General features: G+C 33.8%; 1 protein-coding gene across 3 annotated transcripts in view; it reads right to left on the bottom strand.

Moving 5' to 3' along the window:
• Positions 1-24494, bottom strand: part of Appl (amyloid-beta-like protein) — a 562030-nt gene that overhangs the window by 134056 nt on the left and 403480 nt on the right. For all 3 annotated transcript variants that reach the window (XM_089642783.1, XM_089642784.1, XM_089642785.1), the window contains exon 3: positions 19190-19325. In XM_089642783.1, coding sequence (XP_089498909.1) covers positions 19190-19325 — 136 coding nt within the window. The remainder of the gene's footprint in view (positions 1-19189; positions 19326-24494) is intronic.

The raw sequence follows: 24494 nt of genomic DNA, 5'->3' as shown, positions 1-24494 counted from the left end.
AACTAGGATTCTAGGAAGCGAAATCCAATTTATTGGAGAGTACCCACTACCCAGTTTTGTAAAATCCTTTTACTCCTGGATATGAATTTTACATTATTCAGGTGAATCGTGACAATGTACCTTAGGTACTTATTAATATAATTGTTGGGATTGAAAGACGCTAAGTTGATTTACGCAGTGTAGAGTGAGACTACAATAGGTGAGCCTTCATAATACCAGACCAGACTATCTCATTCAAGTTAGACATTATTCCGCAATATCTTGAATCGTATATCTTGAATCGGTGTATCAATTCAATAAATGACATCAATAATAGAACAGAGTATAACCAATAGAGTATTGCTCTAGAATCAAGTTACCTACCTTACAGAATATACTAAATAACATTGGCGCAGTCGGTAGGAAATTATATTATTGTTATAATTCGTACCATATTAACGCCCTCAACTGTTGTAGATCCATGATATTTTTGCCCATAGACAGCAAAACTAGCACCCCCAATTTGTGTATTTTTGATGGAAGGCTATGTAGTAGGTAGCTAACTATTCAGAACGGTCACTAAACATTGATGAAGCAATTTCCAGTAACGATTCAATTTTAAATAGCAGTCCTTTACCAGGGCGATACTGAGGGTAGGCACCTACCTACCACTCTGGTATATATATTTAACAAAGTGATAAAAACCGATGGCAAACCTCAGTGAAGGTAACCGCTAAAACACACCTGCATACATCACCAAATAACATCAAGAGATCATTTTCAAGAAAGGCGATATTCTTGTGGTAAAATTACAGGTGAAACATGCACGTGAGCATTGGTATCATATAACGACGCGCTAATGTTGTCCAAATGTACGAACGTTTTTAATTAAAAACGGACATTTCTACCTGCGATATCTTTTGCAGTTCGGGGGTTCAACTCTGTTCGCATAGGGATAAATACGGATAAATTCGGAAAATGAATTGAAAAAGCTTTGAACCAATTTCGATCAGGGGAAAAACTTTTATCCGGCCTTGCGAATTTTCCCAATATTTTTTTTACATAATATAAGTTGGTTCCTAATTTCTTCAATTTGTTTGAAAGAGAGTATAATTAAAGAAGTCTGCTATAGAATTACATAGAAATGAGCGGTAAATTCCCTAAATCCCAGAAATATTTAATTCATTAGGATACTTCGAAGGTTAGCATAAAAAATTCGAACGTTAATTAATGTATTTACTTATGAAGTTCATGTGCCACGTATATTTTATTTGCTCCACTTTCCGAAGTGGTAGATACTCTAAGTATATCTTCCTGGTGGTATATATATAGCTATTGACTGATCGTACGGAGGGTCTGTTTTAACAGTAGCTTTTTGAATTTCATCTGTCCGTAAATTTGTTTGTTATGTTCCGGTTCAATATGGTCACCGTGTTGAATACTTTCTTTTTATACCGAAGAGTTAGCATTATAGCGGATCCTACTACCAACTTTCAAATCATTATTATGGTACCTACCTAAAAAAGAATTAACATTGAGATGGTGACATTTCTTTGGCCAAATTGTACAATTCGTTATTTGAAATAAAAAAAAATGTTTTAATCAAACAGGCAGGTATTTAAGCACCTTCTTAAAAATATTACATTTATTATGATTTCAGAGGAAAAAACACACTTTTTCAATGCGAGGTCTACTGTTCACAGAACTACTAGTTCATAATAAATTCAAAATACAAAACTAAAAGTCAAAATTACATTTTCCGGTGAAAGACCACCGAATTGAAAATTTGCTTGAATCAAATGACTTTAGGCAGTGTTTAATGATCAGATTTAGAGGTACTTTAAAACCTTCATCTTTTTCACTACCCCCCCCCCCCCCTTCTACTTCCGTCGCCCTTATAATATATCCCGACTTGGGGATGCCAGTAGTCAGGATAAACGAAGCTCTTTAGCGGTAAAAATACGCATAAAAATACAGGAAGAAATTAATTGCTTTTTAACACCAGCATATTTATGCAGTAACTTTGGGATGTGATTAAACGCAATAGTACAAACATAAAAGATAAACTACTTGGTTCAAATTCCAACGTTTTAAGGTGTAACTCTTCAGGTAAAAATGTTGTTTAAATGTCAACACCCTCGTGGTTTGTTATTACGTGTTGGCGGTATCCTTGGGTAAATGTGTGAAATTGCCTCCCAGTGTATTATCATTATCAAAAATACGAATTTCGGTTATGGGTCTGTCTATGAATGTAACTCTCATTTGGTATGATTTGAGATTTTCAAGGCCAAAAGTATTATAGTGATTTGTTTTTGGGGTATTATGCCGTGTTGCGCTACCTCCTTCTTTAGCCAACGTTTCGGCAACATTGCAATGTCCATCATCAGGCCAGATGTGTAAGGACACTGCAATGCTGTCAGAAACGTTTGCTAAAGAAGGAGGTGGCACAACACGGCATAATACCCCAAAAAAATCACTAACTCTGATTTGTTTTGAATTTAAGTGTTATTTGCAAAATTGGAACCGAAGTGTTAAGAATTTCAACATAATTTGATAACTTATGTAATTGATCAAGACAAAATTATAACGAAAAAGTTGTTGTTCTTAAATAGTTTTTAAAATTAATATTTTTTCTTGATCTGCAGCAATAATTTTCGTAAATAATTAAAATAAAATAACTTTGTTTGAATACCACTTTATTGTATATATTTTTAACCAACCGGTTACAGTTACACCCGAACCTTCATCAGGGTTAATAAAAACATAGTATAGTTAATATAAACATATTAATATGTTTTTATTAACCCTGATGAAGGTTCGGGTTGAACTGAAACCGGATAAAATGAAATGTTTACTATAATTATGTATACCCACAAAGTGTTTGCTACAAGTGAAAAATTAATAATTTTCGTAGTTGTGTTTTCTAAATATGTCTTTTTAAATATAACAAAAAAAATTATGTGAAGAAGATATTTATCTTTTTTGTTGCAGATAACTTCCAAAGCAAAGCACTATACTTTACCACCGGACACCTTGTAAAGCAGTAAATCATTTATCAAATATGTAACATTTACATGTATTTTACAGTTATACGAAGATTAACACATCAGTAGGAAAATATTACGTCGGATGTTGTCAAGTTATCTCCGCAAGATCAGAAAGATATAAATCGCACCTGTGAATACTCCATTAATATCTTCCAAAATATGAATATACTTTCCTTGCGGAAAACGGACAAGTCCCATCTCCCGTCCAACAGTTCGCCCTCAAGCTGTCAGGATATCTCCGTAATTTATTGCGCATCTGGACAGCCACTATAAATTCATCGCTGGTCATCTGACAGACGGAGGGCGATGGAGATAGACCGGCCCGGCATGAGATGGAGATGTCACACTCGGGCACGAATGGACATTGGACATACCTTATACCTTGTAATATATTATTATATTACTCTAGGTGGGGTGAATTGTGTTGTATCCTTAGGGTGGGTTTCTCAATCAGATTCAATATCCACTTTTTAAAAAGTCTGCCCTAATGAATTGGCTCGAGATGGGAGAGATATAGCACAATGGGCTTATTACCTAAAAGTTGAATCAACAAAATTATTTCAGAGGTCGCATTACTATGTACTTATATAAATTTTCCATGTATTTTATTAAGTCTTAAAAAAACTGAGTTAAGTTTTGTGCTAAGAAATCTCTTATTTTTACATAAATGCTTAATTATAAAATGCAGGTAGGTTATAACATAAAAATATAATATGAATTGTGATAAAAACGTAGTTTTTTTTTATGATTCAATAGTAGTGTACCCAAAAATACAAAAAAATAACACTTGAGAAATATGCAGATAGTAGAAGATGTTATTATGTAAAATACTGTCTAATTCAATATCCACAAGTGCAAAAATTGCGATATTGAGTAAAATTTAAAATTACCGGTGAATACCATACCTGTTATTTATATAATTTCACCGATATTGTTAGATATGTTTCTTTGCAATTATTACAAATTTTTAATGTTAAAACGAATTTTTAAAAATGACTTAATATACTGATTACGGAGAAAAATCTGTAAATTGAGTTGTTTGATTTTTAGAAAAATATTTTAAAATTCGTTAAATAATCTCAAAATATGATAAATGTAGATACATTTCTTTTGAATTACATGAGCGAATGTGATAAATCTTATTAGTATTTGAAATTTGAATGCGCAACTTTTGAGATCCCTGACGTATTCGAAGTCGAAAAAAACTTTAAAGGACATGCCTAGTAATAAAATATTACATTAAGGTATGAACATTCATCACGACACAAAACGGAGAAGGGAAACGTTTTGAAATGCGATGAAAGTGAAAATCTTCACAAGAAATTAGACAAATTGTGAGAACGAAGCAGCTATTCATAATATGACATTACGAGCTTTAAATCGTTGCATTGACCTAGAAATAGTAGACAGAAATAACTACATAATTTGTAAGACGTCACAGTTCGCCGTTAGAATTTTTAATGGGGTACACAAACAGATTTTCAGGTTGCATTATAAATTATTATAGTATCAATTATGGTATCAGATCATTAAAATAATAAGGTTGACAACTTACTTAGTAGGAACATGGTTTATCTTCCTCAATGTCGTTTATTTTATGCATTTAAACGGGAGGAATAAGGTTTGTTTTGTATGACCTTTATACGAGTAGATCATTGTAGTGAGTAGATTGTTGTAAATATGTTTATGTAGCCAAATTTCAGAGATATTCAACTCTTGACAGGCCAAGATGCCAAACAAAACGTCTGTAACCAAGTGGGTCTTCCGACGACCCCATGCATTTTCTGTCGTATGGGCTTTTAAACTATAGAAATCCAATTTATTCAGTCAATTATTAACGGTAACTTATGTATTTTCGCAGGAATACGTAAAATACTAAAATGATATGTCAAGTATTTAAGCTAATATTAGGAGGATAGTACTTTTGGGTACTACCTACTCCCCCACTTGGCTGCGGGATAGTTAAGCAAAGATATTGTTTAAAATGAGTAAAAGTTAGTTAACAAAGAGATGAATGATATAGTATATATCTACAATGACTTTTATGTCCTACAAACATCAAAAATACAAGATTGGAACATGCCAAATAATGTACCATTACGTCGATCACTAGTGCCTACTCGACAATAATATGTAATATAACATAGAGTGCCAACACTGTCAATATTATATCATAAGCTTCGTACAGACGGGCTCGCACAAAAGAATTATATATATTTGTACGTTTTTCCTGACAAATACACCACTGGTTTCCAAACATGTCGAGTATCTTGATTAAATAGAGGTGGATAAAAATTGGTTTATTTTCATTAAACAAATTGAATATTGATGGGACAGCCCAAATACACTCTTAGTATCATTTTAACTGTTTAATTATTTATTTACTAGTCGGGAACAGCTTACGTGCATTGAGAAGCCCGACTACACGAAGCTATTGAGACGTGAGACGTGAAAAATAACCACTCAATAATATTATTTACAACTGGCAACAACAATTGACAAATATCAAGCACTTAAATTTCCAAAAAATGGCAAGTTTTATATGGCAATGCGACAGGGGGTGGTTTAAGTGCTATTGTAGGACCCAGCTGTATCGGATATGCGAGACTGTTGTTATATGTGGAAAATTGACGTTTAATGACAAGTCCGAAGTGAGGTTTAGGGGTGGAGTGAGGAGGAATGATAGGGGATGAAGGTTGTAAAAAAATAGGCTTAGGAGGATAATAAAATGCAATGATCTTGTCGCGAGATAGGATATCACTTAAATGCCGCACGAAGAAAACTTCTTGATAAAAATCTCTTCAAATAATCGTATTCCTGTTAAAAACGGGATTGTAGGCCATTAGCAAATGAATTAATAATTATACTAAAAAACTTTATACCAGTGATTTGTCACGATGTCCGAACAAGTGTTAATAAAATTTCTCAATTTTTTGCATTTCGTCCTGATATATTATTAATACCAACGCAGGTGGATGAACACGAGTTCCGATATTATTTCGAATTTACCAACAATTGATCAGGAAGTGGTTTACAGTCCCGTTTTTAACAGGATGACTAATAATATGAAGTGAGTCAGCATAACTCATGCGTTAGTAATATGCATAAAAACTTTTTTTTTAAAAGGTCGTCTGTGGGATGTTGAAAGGTGGAGATAAATGTAAAAGGGTAAGGAAAGTGGCGTGGTTGAAACTTGATTATAGAGCTTTAGTTACGACACGTGTTTCCATAATAACACCGGGGTCTAGCACAGCGAAATCGATATACGGCGATCGAAGTTTACAATATCGAATCGATAGGCGTAACTTCCGATGATATTATATCAATTTTCCCGGGCATGGTCGTGCTGTTGGTAGCTAGACCGAAATAGATGAACGCAAAAAATAAGAAATCGATATACGGTGGCTATTCTGGAGTTATTATCTATGAATTGACATTCTGAAACGTCCAACGTCGTGGAGTTACGTAAAAATAGTGATAAATTGACGAAATGAATATTGAATTGAAATTCCTCATTTTCGTTGGCCCAGAAATTCTAAACATATAAGTGTATGTTTTGTGTTTGAAATTTAGGTTTTAAACAGATCTGAACACCCAGGTACTTCACAACCTTCCAATATCTCACCTCTTTCCCTTCAGCCTCACAACACACCCCAAACATAGTTTCATTGCCATCGGAAAATTGGTACTTTTGTACACAGCAAAACGGTTTTTTAAATACGTCTATGTGAATTTCGATTTGGTATTCGTGAATGAATGAGCGCAAATCTTGCAAGTGGAAATTAACCCACTTCCTGACATCAGATCGAGCTGAATCGAGCAGCTCGGTGTCAATGACAATGTTTTTTATTAACTTTTTTTGTCATTCACGCACACACGCATTTTTCTGAAATCGGATAACATTAAAGCAGTTAATGCACGAAATAAACGTCGGCCCCATCCAATCGTGATTTGGCTCAGTTGTTAGCGCAGTTGACTCCAGTCCCTAGAGAGAAAGGTTCAACCTTCAGCCAAACAAAACATGATTACATATTTTTAAATAAATTTATTAATAAAGATAGATATATGATAGTAAAATACTTTGTTTTCGACGGATTGTATTTTTTTTAACCTTAAGAACGAGATCCAAACCTCATTCCCGTATGCTCTCAAATGACATTATATAACAAAGATTTGACATTTTATAAGAGCTTTCCACAAGACGGGAAGACTCTGAAAACAAAGGTAACCCTTTCCCTTATTCAGGGACAATTAAATCTACTCCAATGGAGTGAACTCTTGCGTCTGACAGGATAAACGTTACATTGTACTAGCAACTATTAGTTATCTCCACGCTCCTCTCTCTACTAGAGACAAAGTCCTGGAAACTCTTCCCCCCACTCGTATTTCCTACGAATAGTCTTGGGTTTAGAGTTTGTAATGTTACAAAGTCGAACCAAACTCTAAAGATGGTAATATTTGACTTAAAACAATGGAATTTTCTTTCCATGTAGTAATTTTTTTTCTTCTAAACTACACTGCATATTTATTATTAGGTGACGGCCCCCGTTGTCGTGGAGTAAATCTACCAATCCGGAGGTCGCGGCCTGCGGAAGGAAGTTTTTATTTATTTTATAAGCACATTGAAAAATCTCCTGATAAAAGATACATGACGCCAACGGGACTTAAACCCGTGTCCTTTCGATTTCCGGTCGACAGCTCTGACCACTGAGCTATGGCGGCTTATCTCTTATCCGCGAAATAATTCAATATATACTAGTGTTTCATTCAACAATTACTGCTTGTTACATTTTTGTGACAAAATGTAGGTGAAAGTGAAAGTGTAGGTGAATAATTGTTACCCTTTGTGCTATGCATAAAAAATCTTGTCTTAAACATTAGTTTACCAAAAAAAATAATAATTAAGTTGTTTTTATTCATTTGTGTTGTTTCACAATCATTTCACTTAAAACAATATATAGAACACGGAGAAAAACGCCTTTACGGCCGTTACGGCCTTTTTATCAAGATAATGTTCAAAATGTGACTGCATGACCATTTCCTAATAAAATATTAGTCATTCAGAATATATCTTCACGCAGGTGCCCTTGTCCGAATTAAAATGCAACTATTATTATTCAGAAGAACACGTGTTCCGACTTCCTCATAACATATTCGTGCTTTGCTGATGGTTTGTTATGAAATTTGTCGAATCATTCGCTATTTATAGGCATCCAGTTCCATTTTAACAGGAAAAAAAAATTTCAGATATTAATAATAAGAAAAAATATAAATAGGGCCTTTACCGATGCATTCACCCAAATTCGCAGTTATTGAAGTCACCACATTACCACCACATTATTGAGCGAATACTTCTTAATACAAGTATAGGTATGTTCAATGGTATTAGGAACTAACACGAAAAATTCTACCTCAACACAGGCTAGCCTAGTGAGGTGTGATTTGAGAAACCACAACTGTACTTTTATTTTCTATTTACCTTCACAATATTATGTTTGTATTAATAGTTCTTCATTTTTGTTAATTTTATAACCTTAAATATAAAAGTTACAAATCAATGTACACCATAATATGTATGTATAGTTGTAATATGTAAACTTTCCTAAATAAAGATATTATTATATTAAATTAATTAACAATTTTTCGTATCAGAAGAAAGTTTTCTCCGTACATGTTTGCAGCACGTACCACAGTGGAATATACTCTCAGCATCGCATTGGTGTAATACCGTCATTCAGAACTGAAACGTTGCTTTAAATGACTTTAACCGTGTTTTGTGACAGATCTGAAAAGCTAAAAATACTTCCCCAAATTACTTTTCCCCATCTATTTCCATTCCACTATCCAGCACTTTCAGTCTCACAACGTTCCCCAATTGGGGATGCCATAGTTTGACTGGTTCCAGACGATTGGGAGCAGTTGAGACTGTTCACATATTTTTTTCTTGTTTAAAGATGGGGCAGAGAAAAGTTGGAAATATCTGGCTATCTGGCTATGGTCACAAATCATGGTTGAAGCCGTGTCTAACAACGTTTTTATTGTGAATGGTGGCTTTTCAGGGCAAAACTCAGAGTATCTACCATTTTAGAAACGTGACGCAAATAGACTATTGTGATAACTTCATATGAAATAACATATATTTGCACACCCCAGGTTTAGAACCTGCGACCTATGGATCCAAAGCCAAGGGCCCTAATCGCTTATTGAATTTCGTAAGTCTAAACATAAATTTTATCCACGGAAGTCATCAACGATACAAGAATAATAAAGGTATATAACAAAGACAAAAAGAAACAAAAAGTGTTCATCCCGTCACGAATAGTAGATACACCGTTTATTTATTATATCTTCGAAGGATAAAATACTTCATATAGGACATCAGGATGATTAACGAGAAAATATTTTTGAAATTAGATTTTCGAGATGGGTGGCGAGAGTCACACTATGGAACTGAGTTGGAAGCTCCGCTATTCAAAGCGAATTCTATCGGCAATTCCAGAAGGAAGATTTCCAATTGGTCGCCTCAAACAAAGCTACAGAAAACTAATAGAGAAGCTGTGCTAGGAGATACTAAACATAAAGCTTAGAAATACCTTATCTAAGCAATGGTTCTCCCGATACGCCTAAGAAAATGAGATTAACAATTTAGTATTAAAAACATATCTTTTAATCACAAATGATATACATTTGTTCCACTAAAACCTCTTGAACCGTAAAATATTGATCCATGAAATTCGAACAGCTTTTAGTATCAAAAATTTTAATAACAAGGCGCCTATTTTCAGCTGGCCAATTCGTTGCAATCATGAGCAATGGAGCTTTTGTAAAAGTAAATATCATCACTTTGGATATTCCCAAGGCCACATAGAATACAGGCATGGGCATGCGAGCGCCAACTTACAAAAACAGTGCTGTCGCTAAGTAACTGTTTAAAATAGTCTAATCGCTCTGTTTATTTAATATGCTAATTTCCACTAAAATGTTTCTACTTTAAAGTGCTCATTTCCACTGTCCAGTTCGAAACACACGGTCAAACAAACTATTCCACATCCCACACTCAAAAACTAACTACAAACAACATTCATTTTTCAGAAGGACGTGCAAAAAATACAATAATATATTTTCAGACGCCAATATTTTCCATTTGTCCTAAGTTCAGTTTACTTAATGCTATTTGGAGAAAATGACATCAAATTGTTAATTACGTAGCCTCTCCCACTGCTGTGTGTAAGATATCTACTCGTAGATATCTCAGTTATTTTTATTAAGGTGTTTTATTGTTTATTCATGTTTATTTATGAATGTTACATGAATTTTATGTGTAAACTTCACTGGTTAATGCAAACATGTAAAATGTAATTATTTATATAAAATTGTATGTACAATGCAGCCATTTGCAAATTGTCGTTGCTCGATGGGTGACTTGATCACGTGACACTTCCGATACAAGGCAAGTAAGGTAGTCGGCCTTGGATGGTTCCATATTATAAAAAAAAAATTTAAAAAACAGTGATGAAGCTACGGTGTAGCCGAATAGTAACTTCTATTTCACCTATAAAGTTGGCCTTTTACAAGCAGTAATCTATTTTTGTTACTTTGTCCCTTTCAGGCGAATTTGCCACAGGATTTCCCCGTACACTGACGAGCAGGAGATGGGCGGGGGGTGGAGGGGGTAGATATACCTGTAAATGTTTTGCCAGGAGCCCGGGGTCTTTTGTCAATGCTAATGGCACTTAATGACATTTGTGCGGGATTTGCGCCGTGGAAGTTTGGCGACGGAAACGAATTGGCCGATACAACTAAAGCCTCGGCCCGCAACCCCCGAAAACTACCCCAACCACCCCCCCCCCATAAACCCTATACAAGCTACCGGGGAGAGAAACGCTGAGGGGTGGAACCACATTGTTTGCTGACATTGTTCATTCCAATCGGAAGGTAAAAATAATGTTTGTGCCGCTTGAAAGTGAGAAGGCTTTGATAATTCTCGTTTGAGACGTTTGTTGTATACCAGATGTTTTCTTTAACACATTCCCTTTAGTTTTGGGTTGTTTTGTAAAGAATATACTATTACTATTACAAAAGCTTATTGGTGAAAACAATCAATTGTCAAATTATAAAAGAAAAATACTCATTCAAAACTGAAAATCGTACTACACTTAAACATATATTTGCATGCCATAACCACTTATTTTGCACAACACTATTTATACGTATTTCTTTATTAAATTACCAGACAAAATCAGAAACATTAATGATAAAATATAAAAATTGGACTATATAAAAACATATATTAGGGAAACTATTAACAAACAAACTGCTTCCCCTATTTCCAAACGAAAATCATGCAAATAATTCCATAATATTTTTTTCTTTTTTCTAAATACTTTAACATGATGGATTTTAATTTTATAATCATTATAAATCAGTAATTATAACTATTTACATATATTTTTAATCTTTAATTCGAATAAAAATGTATAATTTCGCAAAATTATGAATGAACTCCTCTTCCATCCACAGGCAAATGCTACTAATAAAGAGCAGTATAAATCATAAGATACAAAGTAACCCTACGTAAAACATAAAATATTTTGTTACGTACAAAGTTGTATTAATAAAATAAGAATTATATGTATTAAATACAATAAATATATACTATAAAACAACTTTGTCAAAAATACGAACTGTTTTAAATTGAATGATTCTTGCACAGTACCTACTGCTATAATTCAATATGTTGTAGAATTTACGTTGTTTATTGTATCAAAAAAGTATAAGGCCTTTTTAGTCACTATTGTTGTTTTCTTTATTTTTTACGTTGTTAAAAGTAGCAGATTTTTTCGGCAGCTCGGTAAAACCGATTTAATGATTTAAATATGCACTCGTATTTTCATCTGCTTCTAGATACCTTTGTCTTTGCCCTCAGAAACATCATCAGCATTCAGTGACGTGGCAGAAAATAGAAAGAGCGCACTCATGTACCATCAATGCAAATATCCCTCCTAAGTAGACCAGCGGCGGCACATTATATAACAATATCCAGTCCCTAAGTGACGCCCATAAAGGAGCACATATTCGATCTAACAAGCGTCGCAGCCATTTTGTTTTTATGGCCCAGTTTCGGCATATACCAAGCAACGTCGACAACAAACAATATGGCGGCGTAACATTTGGCGGGAAAGGTCACATTCGAATGGAGAAAAGTTTGCCAATAATAATCATAATGAAGGAAGCCCCTCGGACGGCTAAACAATAAGATGGGGTGTGGGGAGGGTGGAAAAGTATATTTGACCTCTTCCTCAAGCGCCGTCTGCCCTCTGAGGTCATTAGTTTGAAATATTTTCAAGATTAGACCAAGGTAGAAAAACAAATCAAAAGATTACGCAATCATTTTATAATATCAGCACCTACAAAGAACAAGTATTGCATTTATTTATGAATTATTTTTATTAATGTATACGCCGATGGTGCTTTTACACTGGTACACGAAATGGGTACAATTTTTTTCATAAGTATTTGTAATAAAAAAAGAAATTCATAATTCAAAATCGCTGTTGCTGTATGAATTTCAAAAACCTATTATTTTCATTGTGATTATTTGGTTTCCGTCGGGTCCAGTTGGAGATCCTGATCGATCTGCCAAGTATATGGATGTTTGCGATTCTTAATATTTACAGGAACGCATCACCACTTTCAGGTTTGTGAATCTTTCAATATGCATTTAGGCAATTTTTGATCATTGAAGTAAAAAAACGCCGCGTGCATAAATTACTTATAATATTTCTTTACTTGGGGCTTGTTAACTTTGTGGATGCAGTGTGGAGGGTCTGTTTGAAGAGAGGAAGGAGTGAACAAGGGTCTTGAAGAAACCCCTGTTGTAGGAGGTAGGAAACACAAAGCCCGCAAATTGTTACAGAGTCCAGCCGTTGAACTTAAGAACGAATCGTAGAAACGACCCGTTCTTATGTGAAAAATACTAACCATGTACAACTGTTGGGCGTGGTTTCGATCAACGACTCTAGTTCCTCGGATCATCTTCCTTTGAAATAACTGACGCCTGTGCTGTAAATATTGCAATGCGCTTGATAAGATAGGAAAATCTATCAAACGAAACATGCGTTTCTGCAGAATCAAGGATTTTTATCTGATATTTTGTGGCTTTACACCAGAGGAACTTGAGATTTGTTCAGGGTAATCTACGTATTAAAGTATTTGCGGACGGAATGCGGATGAAATCAAACTAGAAAGTATAATCATGCAAGAATTCGCAAAGAAGTTTTCCCAGAAAAAAATACACACATTTAAATTAAGAACATACTGAACTCCGGTACGCCCGGTACACCAAGGTACGGCATTACATGCCAAAGGGCAAAAGCAGAAATCAAAAATTCCAATAAAATATTCTATATCGCAATAAAACATCCCTACATCGAACTTAATCCCCTCCCCATTACGAAGCATAAAATTTTCCCGACGATCGTTCACACAAATATAATATATCGAATATCGTTTTATAAAAAGGTTTTCATATTGAAGCTATAAAGTTCGTTATGACAGAGTTCCACACAACGGATCCGAGCGATCTGGAATAAGGTTTCATTAGAAATGATATTACTGTTCGATTGAACAAGATTTTTGAGGAAATTTGCGCTTTGCAATTTCAATATTTTCAGAGAAAAAATATTATTTGCAAAAAGTAAGAGGTCGGATCGACGAACTTTTAAAAAAGACTTTTTATAGAAATAAAACCTTCCTGATCTTTATTTTATTTTTACTAGACATGTTTTTTATCACAAGTTAAAAATAATAATATTTCCATATTTTTAATAGCTCCGTTTTTGTGAAATAATAAGTATAAGTATATTCGTACGCGCAGAATAATGAATATTGCTAATTTATTAAAAACGTTTTCAAATTATTAGTGATCCGGTTAATAACAGGATTGCAGGCTCGGATCGGATCACGTGTTCATACTCCTACATTTGCCTTCATAATATAAAATGACGAAATGCTGAAATATTAGGATTTATATGGAACACGTGTTCTCGTATTTTACTAAAAGTTTACTAGGAAACCTATCGATTCGTTAAGGGCCTGCGATCCTGTCTTTAACCGGATTAAGGTTAAAAACAGGAACGCAGTTCGCGGGAAGCAGTTCTACTACCACTGCGGTGAATAATGTATAAGAATTGCAAAACTATCATTGTTCTCCCCAGAAATCTCTTAACCACCCCTTCCCCTTTGCTCACCTTCCACTCAAACTCCTAAAAATTTATATAGATATCAGTATATCGGTATTGTATACCTTATAAGTTAGTTTTAATATTCTCGTGATTAAGGAAGGGTACTTCTGAAACCGATTGAAAGTGGAATGTTCGGAAACTGGTTAATTGTAACTCTCGTCCAATGAACTCAGATTTGTTTTGAATTTAATTCATTTTCTAAATTGGAACTGATCGTGACAAGAAGAAAGTAATTACAAATAATAAAATATTTTAACAGAAAGTCATTTAAAGTGTCATTTTCAAAATTGTAACTGATTTTCTAAAGAATACAGACCAGCGAAAAGTACCTACCTATCTATCTATCTATATAAATAAATAAAATGTTCGTTTGTACAAAATCTTAAATCTCCGTAAGTACTTACTGTTTTCGAATACGCGTGTGTTTTTATATATATTATAAAGATGTCATCTGTATGTTTTTTTTAAGAGCGCTATCTGTTGGACTTAAAAGCAACAAGCGCTATTGTTTTTTTTCTATTAGCGCAGACAGAAATATATTTTAACAGAAAATTATTTTAAAACGACATATTTGAATTGTGTATTTTTTTATTATTTCTGACAAGTATAGAGAAATTTCGTGATTTTCCAAAGGTCTACGTTTTCTATTAACGTGAAATATCATGCTAACACTTAGAAAAATCCTTTGGTCTTCTTGGAATGTCTTCACGGATCGACGCTAGTTTATTATAAATCACTAAAAGGAAATACCGTTTTGTCTGTCAGGTTGCTCCAAAAGATACATTGCATCCAGACAATAAAATGAGACAGCTTTCTGCAACTGAATTCCATTTTCATATTATTCCTTTTAGTCAAACCCGAGTCCCCAGGTGTTCTGGGCGGGCGCCGATAGGGGAATCGGTACGTTAAACTGCAGTCACACTTATAGGGGAGAACCGTCTCTGCTTTGCATCCACCCCACTGTCCTCTCTTCGAAATTATTATTGTACACGGCGAAAGCTCCCGAAGGAGCAAATAAAAGGCAATCGTATTGGAAGGTATTACGGATTATCAAGTTTAGTGTATTACATAAAATTATAAAAAATACTTATTTCGGTTATGGATCTATGATGTAAATCTAGTTCAATGCACCCTGATTTGTTTTAAATACAAGTGTCATTTACAAAATTGGAACTAATACGTCAAGAATTCAGACGAGCGAAAAAGTATAATATTTTTTTAACTAAAAATCATTGAAGGGATTATTTGATTTCAATCCATTATAATAAAGCAATGATCTATTTTCTGAAGCATCAAAATCGTTATTGGTGAAATAGCGTTATGAAATTAGCGTATCTTGTTTTGTGTAGGATTTCTATATCAACGCAACTGTTCACAAGTAGAAAGGTTATATATCTAACATAAATATTAAAGCCTTTAAATATCTATTTGACTGTTATATTGAATGTGTATTCTGAAAGGTTGGCGTTAAGAGAGAGATAATGAAAAATTTGAGGAACTTCTGGTGAAAGTGAGGGTTTTTATAATATGTTCTACGCACTGATTATCTTTCAGTGCCTCGAACACACTAGAAATGCCTTCCATGTAGTTTTGAATGAAAGCTAATGTCGCCACTGACTTAATACTTTATGGTTCTAGCGTATTTACCACGCGCTCTGTTTCTCTCAAACTTGCCTGACATCGTTTTAGCCATTGAATTTTATAATGTTGATGAAAAATAGTTTTGTATTGGAAATCGTAAGGATCGAATTGCCACATTTTGGAATACTAACTTTCACAGTAGTAACTGAATCAATTAACCCTTGAAAAGTCCTCCACAATGCACGCGAAATCCTAGCGTGGAGGGCAATATTCAATATCTTTTTACAAATAAAACATACATAAAAAAACACCGCTCACTTCGCATTTCTTGTGTTTTTTTTTATTCTATGGTTCGAAGCCAAAATTTTCACGATTTAGTTGTATATTTTCGATACTTACCCAAATATAATTTGCATTTTGAATAATATATTAGTCTACTAAGAAGGAATAAAAATAAGCCAGCGTTAAGCCCATAGTAAATATACAAAGATTGAAATGACGTTGAACTAAAGTAAAGCAGACTTAGTAGGAAGAGGTAAGAAAAGAAGGAAAGAATTATACCCGGAAAGGGATGTTTTATGCTCCGCTTTCTCTCAGATCTCGTCTCTTCTCACACTCTTTCACTATCACCTCCTCTCCTCTTACTCAGAATCGAATATGTTCTAGATTTATTCAAATCTAGAACTTTAAATCAAATAGTAGTCCAAGTAGGCTGTAGTGTGTAGTGTGCCAACTACCGCACGCAACGGTTGTGTCCGCCGCGATGTTCGCGATGCCACCGGCTCGTTATTGTTACCGCGCGTGCAGGTAGTGCAGTGAGTGAAGCGGATACCAAATTAAGTGGGCCTCCAACTACAAACTATGCCGCTATTTAAGGGGCCGAAGACCGATAGGTCTCCCGGCCAAGGGGAGTCAAAAAATATCGGGGAACAATTAAAAATATTGTCCCTGAATATTGAGGGAACCTCTCGATCAAAGGTGGATTTTTTATTAAAAGCGCAATACCTCTACACGAAGATGTCGTCTCCCACCCGGCATGCCGCTTGAAGTCCCGAAAGCCCTTCTGGGCGGAAGGAGAGAGGCTCCTCCGACTACCTCTCACCCCAGAAGATAGGTGGAAACTTGAGTGGCAAACGGCCAACGTGGGAAATGCCCATCTCATACAGGACCCCACCGAGAGACAGCCTGGGTTCTCACTGCCTCGCAAAACCTGGTCCGCCATCAATAGGTTAAGGTGCTCCCATAGCCGCTGTGCCCACATGATGCACAGATGGGGCCTTAAAGAGTCGGCGATGTGTGAATGTGGTGCGGTGCAGACTACCGAACATGTGGTCAACGAATGCCCGCTCCATTCATTCCCCGGCGGGATTGATGAGGTCCACATGGCGACGCCTGAGGCCCTAAAATGGCTCGCAGATCTAGATGTCCCCCTCTGACCCCCCACCATACGAAAGAAGAAGAAGTAGGCTGTGAAAAAAACGGCACATCACAAAAAGAGCACAGCAATCATTCAAAGAGATCATCTTACATCTTGTAGATGGTTTAATCCTTTTCACAAATGCATTGTTACATTTCAAAAAGTTGGTCGTGGTGGAGCCCCCCGCGGCGACTCGTAAATCTCGCGAAAAGAGGTCGTAAACATTTTTCAGATTTGGGGAAATATTTCAGAGTTAAGACAAATGCCGATAATAAATTGAACAGAGGGATTCTGGTTAATTTAACGGCGTGGGTGTAGCAGCGATACGCGTTACATAATGTGTTCAAACAGAATATTCTGCGGGTACTGAGGAATACATTACAAATAGTTTTCACGAAATTTCACGCTTCCAGAAAATCAATTAAACTGAAGCCAATTTTATAGATTGCGAGATAAGACATTCGTCGGGCTTTTCAATCTACTTAAACATTTTAACTCGATGAAGACCGTGTACAAAAACGGGGAAAAATATTGAGGTTATAATTTCGATTGGGTATAAAATTTTGCCGTGTTGCAGGAAATGTGAGAATTTAGCAGATAATAAAATTAGTAAGGTGATAATTGATAAACCACGTACTTGGGTTTTTTGTGTTTCAGGAAAAATTTCTAAGGAAAATAGCTTTTTATCAATGTTAATAATTTTAATAAATTATGTTTTTAATTAATATTTTTTTGGTCGATGGTCATTGAGTTATAAATATAAGAAACATGAAATGCAAATAAAATAAAAATATAAGCAACGCTAAAAGTGAAAATAAGTTAAACAAATAATTAAGTGAAATCCGTACACTTTTTTGGTTTGTGGTTGGATATTAAAGTCTCTCCATTTCATTTTTTTTTCTCTTTATCAATAGATTTTAAACCAATGAGAGAGCTGTTCTACACGATTAATGAGTGGAGAGGATTCAATAAAGAAAATGAATGATGAAATTTAATTTTTTATAGAACAAACGACAAAGTACCTGCTTTAAAAGTTATTGATTTTAAAAGAGTAGAAGTAAATATTTTTTTATTTTTTCCATTTTTTTATTTTAAATATGATGTTGAGCAATTCTTCGAATAACGTGTCCCATTTGTTTCCTGAAAGGAATTGACAATTTTTTTTAAGTATTGATTGATACGATTGAGTTAGAGCGAGTTTCACTGTTCCGACAGCTGTCGATATTCAACTTTTTTGATATTTAACACAATTATACCAATAATTCACTTTAACCTTGTCTGATTATATTCATTTTCACCACAAATTGTGGATAAATATTTGATAAAAGATTACTTTAAGAAATTAGCCTCAACAAAATCTCTTTGGCATAATGCTTATTTTTGCAAACACTGGTTCTGACCCACCACCGGAGTCTAAGGACATTTTTTTCACGGAATTTAAACAATTCATTAAATTTCAAGTTCTGTGAAGTTTTTATTTAAATTCTACTATTAAATCATTATTAGTTGCTTTTTACACAAAACGAAAAAAAAACCAGAATGAATAGAAACTAACTTAACTTAAGGCTTTAATACTTTTGTGAATTTTTAAAATTCTGTGAAACAATCCATCCTTCTTGTCAACATTTTAGTAAACAAAACATAACATTTTTTCATAATAATAATACGAAATTATTTGTTTCCCATTCCACAACTACGAGTACATTCCTTTATCAAAGCACAGATCAGGTACCCTTTCCTTTTAATCCTGCTTCGATTCCAGGGGTCTTTGATCCGGGCTTTACGCCCTCTTCCCAGTATTGTTTTCAAACCTCCTTATTCGGTCAATAACATTATAAACGGGACGAAACGAAAGGCGTTTCAAGGTTTAAATTAGAAGAATATAAATATTAGATGCGTAGGAGGTATGGGGGAGTACTCACCCAGACACCGGAAGGGCTTGACCCATCTGGCCGCCTTGCACTTGGCGGGGTTGCTGGCGCCCAGGCGGCACCACCCCCCGACCTTCAGGTAGTGAGAGGCTTCCACGATATTGGTGATGTCCCTGGTGGGGTAGACCTAAAACATTAAGGTATATTTAATACAAGAACAAAGGAAATAGAAAACTTGTATAATTTTTAAAAAATTTATTTACTACCGAAATCGCCAAAAAAATCAGATAAAGCGTGTTGGAAATTTTTAAACATCGGCGAAGATTATATAAACAATTCACAGTGAAAATATGAAACAAATAACCTCAGAAAATGAATTACTGCACAAGTGTGATTTTTCTTAACAATAAAAAGTAGTTAATATAATATTATTGCAGCAGATATTTTTTTTCCAACCAGTTCCTATTTATTTTCGTGTTTCATATTTTCATTGAGAGTTGTTGATATAATCTTTGTTAGTGATTAAATTTTACAGTGAGGTTTATAAGCCCAAATAGGTTATCCCCAATAAAATTGCTTAAACGAGTTAATTTTTATTTTTTTTATTTATTATTGAATTTTTTCATACATACGTGGATAGTTGAAAACTGTATAAAAATATTGTAATAAATGTACGTAAAAAAAAAATCCCATGAAGGCGAAGCCTGAGTGTGGGAATTATACGTAGTTTTATCTTATTTCCATGGTTTAAGTGGAGATACAATATCAAATATAAATTTAAGTTATTTTAAAAGAGTTACTGTACAGATGCAATACAAGAAACTAAAGCATGAAATATGTAAGAGTTTTAAAATAACACAAAAAATAAGATAAATACTTTTTTTTTTATTTATTAAAAGTATACAATACAGAATATAGTATATTATATAAAGCATTGTACTCCCAGGAGTTAATAAACTCATTGCGGGAATGATACGCATTACATGAAACATATAGCTGTATGTATTAAATGGACATATGATGGGACATACACAACATTATTATTTCAGATAGTCATTAATAAGATGAAGTTTGAGCATGTTAGTTTGGGTCTTTTTACATTGACTTGCACATTTGATCTCGTTGGGTAGTTGATTATATTTTGTGTGAGCTATGTATTCTAGGGATCTTAGTCCATATTTTGTTGATTTGATTTTTGGTATATGTAGTTTGTTGTGGTTTCTTGTGTTGTGTTGGTGTACGTCGTAATTGTAATAGAGTGTAGTGTTGGAATGTGCCGAGTGTTGAATTACTTGTAATATAGTTTTCGTTATTTCAAAAGTGGGAATGGTATTAAAAGGAAGTATTTGGGTGTTTCTGTAGATGTCTTTGACATGTGTGTCCCAAGGTAAACTGAAAATATTTCGCAGGGCTCTATTTTGGACGACTTGGACTTCTGAAATCATTTTTTTTGTAGCAAATCCCCAGATTCCGGCGAGATATATTAGATGTGAGTGAATCATAGCATGGTAAATCGATTTTAATAGAGAGGGAGGAAGTAACCCGCGAAGTCTATATAAAACACCAGTTATAGGAGTAATTTTGGATAGAACATGTTTAAATTGGTGATTCCATGTGAGTTGTGAATCAATGAAAAGGCCAAGATATTTTGTAACATCAGCCCTTCCAAGGCGGTTATTATCAAGACTTATATTAAGACTTACATTTTTTTTATTTGCAAACAGTATGTAATGTGTTTTTTTTATGTTTAGGCTAAGTTTGTTTAATCGCAGACAGTTTGCCAGGCAAGCTACATCCCTTTCCATTTCCTTTTCTAGTTCGTTTAGATCATTATTGTGATAAAGAATCACTGTGTCATCTGCATAGAGTTGTATTGTACCCTTAAGTCCCCATTTAGCAATATCATTTATATATATTAAAAATAGTAATACTACTAGTTTTTAAAGAAAACATCTTAAAAAGTGAATTAGCAGACAAAGTATTACAAACAATAAAATATATCCGCTGTTTTGTATGTACGTGAAATAATAATCTGTCTGTGGATGTAAATGTTACAGATAGCTTTGCTAAAACTTATAAGAAAAATATCTAGTTCATTGTTTTTAGCCAAGATTTGATGTAGTTTTTAAAAGATTGAAAGTTTACATACGTGGCCCTTCTAAATGTTGTACATAGAGAATTATACATTTTTGGAGCAATAAAACTAAAATATAAAACCTATATAATTCACTATCCACATTATTTACTGTATGTTTGCAACGGTTCAATCAGATAAATAGCAAACAAAAACCTAACCTAACCCAAACTAAATCAACCTGATCTCTATTATTTTAACATGATATGTTTTGTTTAATCCAGTTACCGTTGGAAACACTACCAGCTCCGCGCATTGGCAACGCACCCGCAACCTGTGACATTTCTCCACTGACCGGGCTCTCTAAAAATCTATTTATATATTTCTGAAATACATGGTTTGGTTGGTGATATGTTTGTAAGGTTGGCAGAAACCCATACAGTCTTTCGAAATGCGTTATTACTTATAAGTCACACAAAGGTTAGAACACAGTATTTTCTAAAGGAAAGCAAGCGAAGGTCAAAAACAGTCGCACGATTTGAAACGTCGCCAGAACAACAAGCACGTGTTTTGTATTACTAAAGAATAATATGACCTTTGTATAAGGGATGCCATTTAGTCGTTAGCCAAAGTTCAAATATTCACATTTATGGGTCGGTACTTTTTAAAGTTTATAAAATATATTATGTGCATATCATGACTAGCGCCTAATCTAACTAATTAATCCTTTATATCATTCCAATAAATGCCCGGCCTTAAATATTTGATTCATTGCTTATAGTAAGTCCTTCTGGGACGACTCCGTTTCCTTTGCCAATTCACTTGTACATCTGATTATTTTGTCCTGACATTTCGTTTTTCGGCAATCCTAGGTCCGAGTACAAATCATCGTAGAGTCCCTTTATTCGGACTCTCAACTCACTTCTGTCTACTTTCACTTTTCCTAATCCAATTCCATTACCGATGGTCTAGCGCACACATGTGTTAAGTGCAGTTTTAAGTAAAAACAATTACGTGTTTTATTTATCATGATTACTAACTTTGTAAATAGATGTTTCGTTGGAAATTTACATGACTTATTTCATCAAGAATGGATTAAAAAAACGATATTCACATTTCATTTTGTTGCTTTATATCTTATAATTAACCAAGTATATTCTTATAAATTGAATTTTCAAATTGCACGTAATGGCCATCGTTACAAACATGACTTACATAACAATTATATTACTCATGAGGTGACATTAGATCTAATAACGGGGGTTTGCTTGATTATTTATGATTTACTAATTATTCGAAATTTAATTTCAAGCGTGAATATTTGATAACATGCCATTATTTTGTCGAGGCCCGAGAGGTTAATAATAATCAAATAAAATAAACTCCATCACGGACCATTAGCAAAGTTATTGGATTCGTTCCTGTGATGTCTGTACGAATGTGGATGAGTGCAAGCGAGATGGAATGCTTGCAAGATCTTATAAAAGGCGATGCACGTTAGTTGTTTGCCTCTTTTGTTACAAGCAGCTCCCCAATACATATCAGTACAAGATCACGTATCATTATTGTGTATAACCTTCACCCGCTGCAATAATACTCAGCCTCTACACCACATTGGCACCAGCATACATTACAGTTCCTCAACAAAGTATAAGTATTAATTTTTTTTTATTTATTTATTGTTTTTGTATTTAATTCGTAACACCCCATTTAATTTATTTTAAATATAATGAAAATCAAATTTAATAATATAATTATTAAGTTCTGCAAGTATTTTTTGGTTTTTGTTATTGTTGGAACTGTTTCGGCTTTCAAGGCAGATTGAAAATACAGTTTGAAAAGACAGTTTTAAAATGGCCCTGAGGGCCGAAACAGCTGTATCAATAACAAAAACCAAAAAATACTCACAGAACTTAATAATTATATTATTAAATTTGATATTAATAAAATTTAAAAAAATAAATAAATTAGTACTCACATTTTGTAATTGTCCTAACAGCTTTTTGTATATCCCATTGAAATTTATTCCCAACTGCAGATTAACATAATTATTTTGTAAATCACATTCACTACCACAACGATGTTATAATTTAATAACGCCGACTTTAAAAGCTTTAATTTAGTCCTATTCGCGCATCATGCTGTTCATGGTGTAATAATAATAATAATTTATTAAATTACCTCGTAAAAGTATACAAACAAAAAACTACGTTAATTAAGCCGTGTGCCTTTAGTAAATTCGTGAATATTAATGTATCCCTAACGGTGTGTAATATATATTTCCACGCTTCATACTAAAGGTAAATTTACACAGTAACAGTTCTGAAATTTCTGAAAACATTTTGAACTTCAGGTACTTTAATGAAATTATTTGTAAAATTATTATCCACGGCAAAAATAACGCAGTTGTTAATTTTTAACGATAATTTATGGTGATTTTTAAAAGCCGTGTTTTCAATTGTGGTGTAAATATTAAAATACATTTTTTAAAGGATGGAAATGATTAATTATTGTGCGGTAAAGGATTAAACCCCCGGTTATGAGTAGCTTTTAATTAAATGGATCTAAAAAAAAAAATTAAAAAAAGGTATTTGTAAATATACGCCGATAAGTTTATTTATTTCATATCCACTGTAAAAATATACCTACTATAAATAACAATCACAGTATACAAGAAAAACTCAATTACTATGGAGTTTTGATTGTAAAATGACGGCAGAAAGTATTTAATTACCTTAATTCCTTCTAGAAGGATATAAAAATAGGAGATACAAGTACATACAAAATATAATAAACAAATATAAGTAGACACAGGTTAAATTCACATTGATTGAAAAGATATGACATTATAGCCTTCTTGTGCAGTTAAATGAATCCGCCATGTCTGCGCATCTATTACTAACTTCATGTAATCTAAGTACACGTGAGTGTTTGAAATGCTCAGTCCTGGTATTGTTACATTTAAACATGATTTTGAACGAGTAGCTCTCGCAGGGTATATGAAATTCAACGAGGTTAATTAAATCAGGGCTGTCTATACTACCATTTCCAATTTTGAATATAAATATATGCCAAAAAAAAATTTGAAGCACGAAATAAAATATAAATTCATATGTTACCAATAAACCGCAGCCATCATTAGTAATGAATGATTGGTAAATCGAGGATTATGAATCGATTTTTCTTATAAGTTGTCAAGATTAACTGCTTTTACATATCAAACCCACAAATATAATATGGACAATAAAGAGTAACACAAGAAGTACCTTGTGAGCAATCGAG

Source organism: Hesperophylax consimilis, chromosome 18 (genome assembly GCF_061612785.1).
Source record: "Hesperophylax consimilis isolate HC1 chromosome 18, BYU_Hcon_1.0, whole genome shotgun sequence".
Lineage (NCBI taxonomy): Eukaryota > Metazoa > Arthropoda > Insecta > Trichoptera > Limnephilidae > Hesperophylax > Hesperophylax consimilis.
The sequence above is the reverse complement of the archived record's forward strand: the minus strand, read 5'-3'. Positions and strand labels throughout refer to the sequence as shown.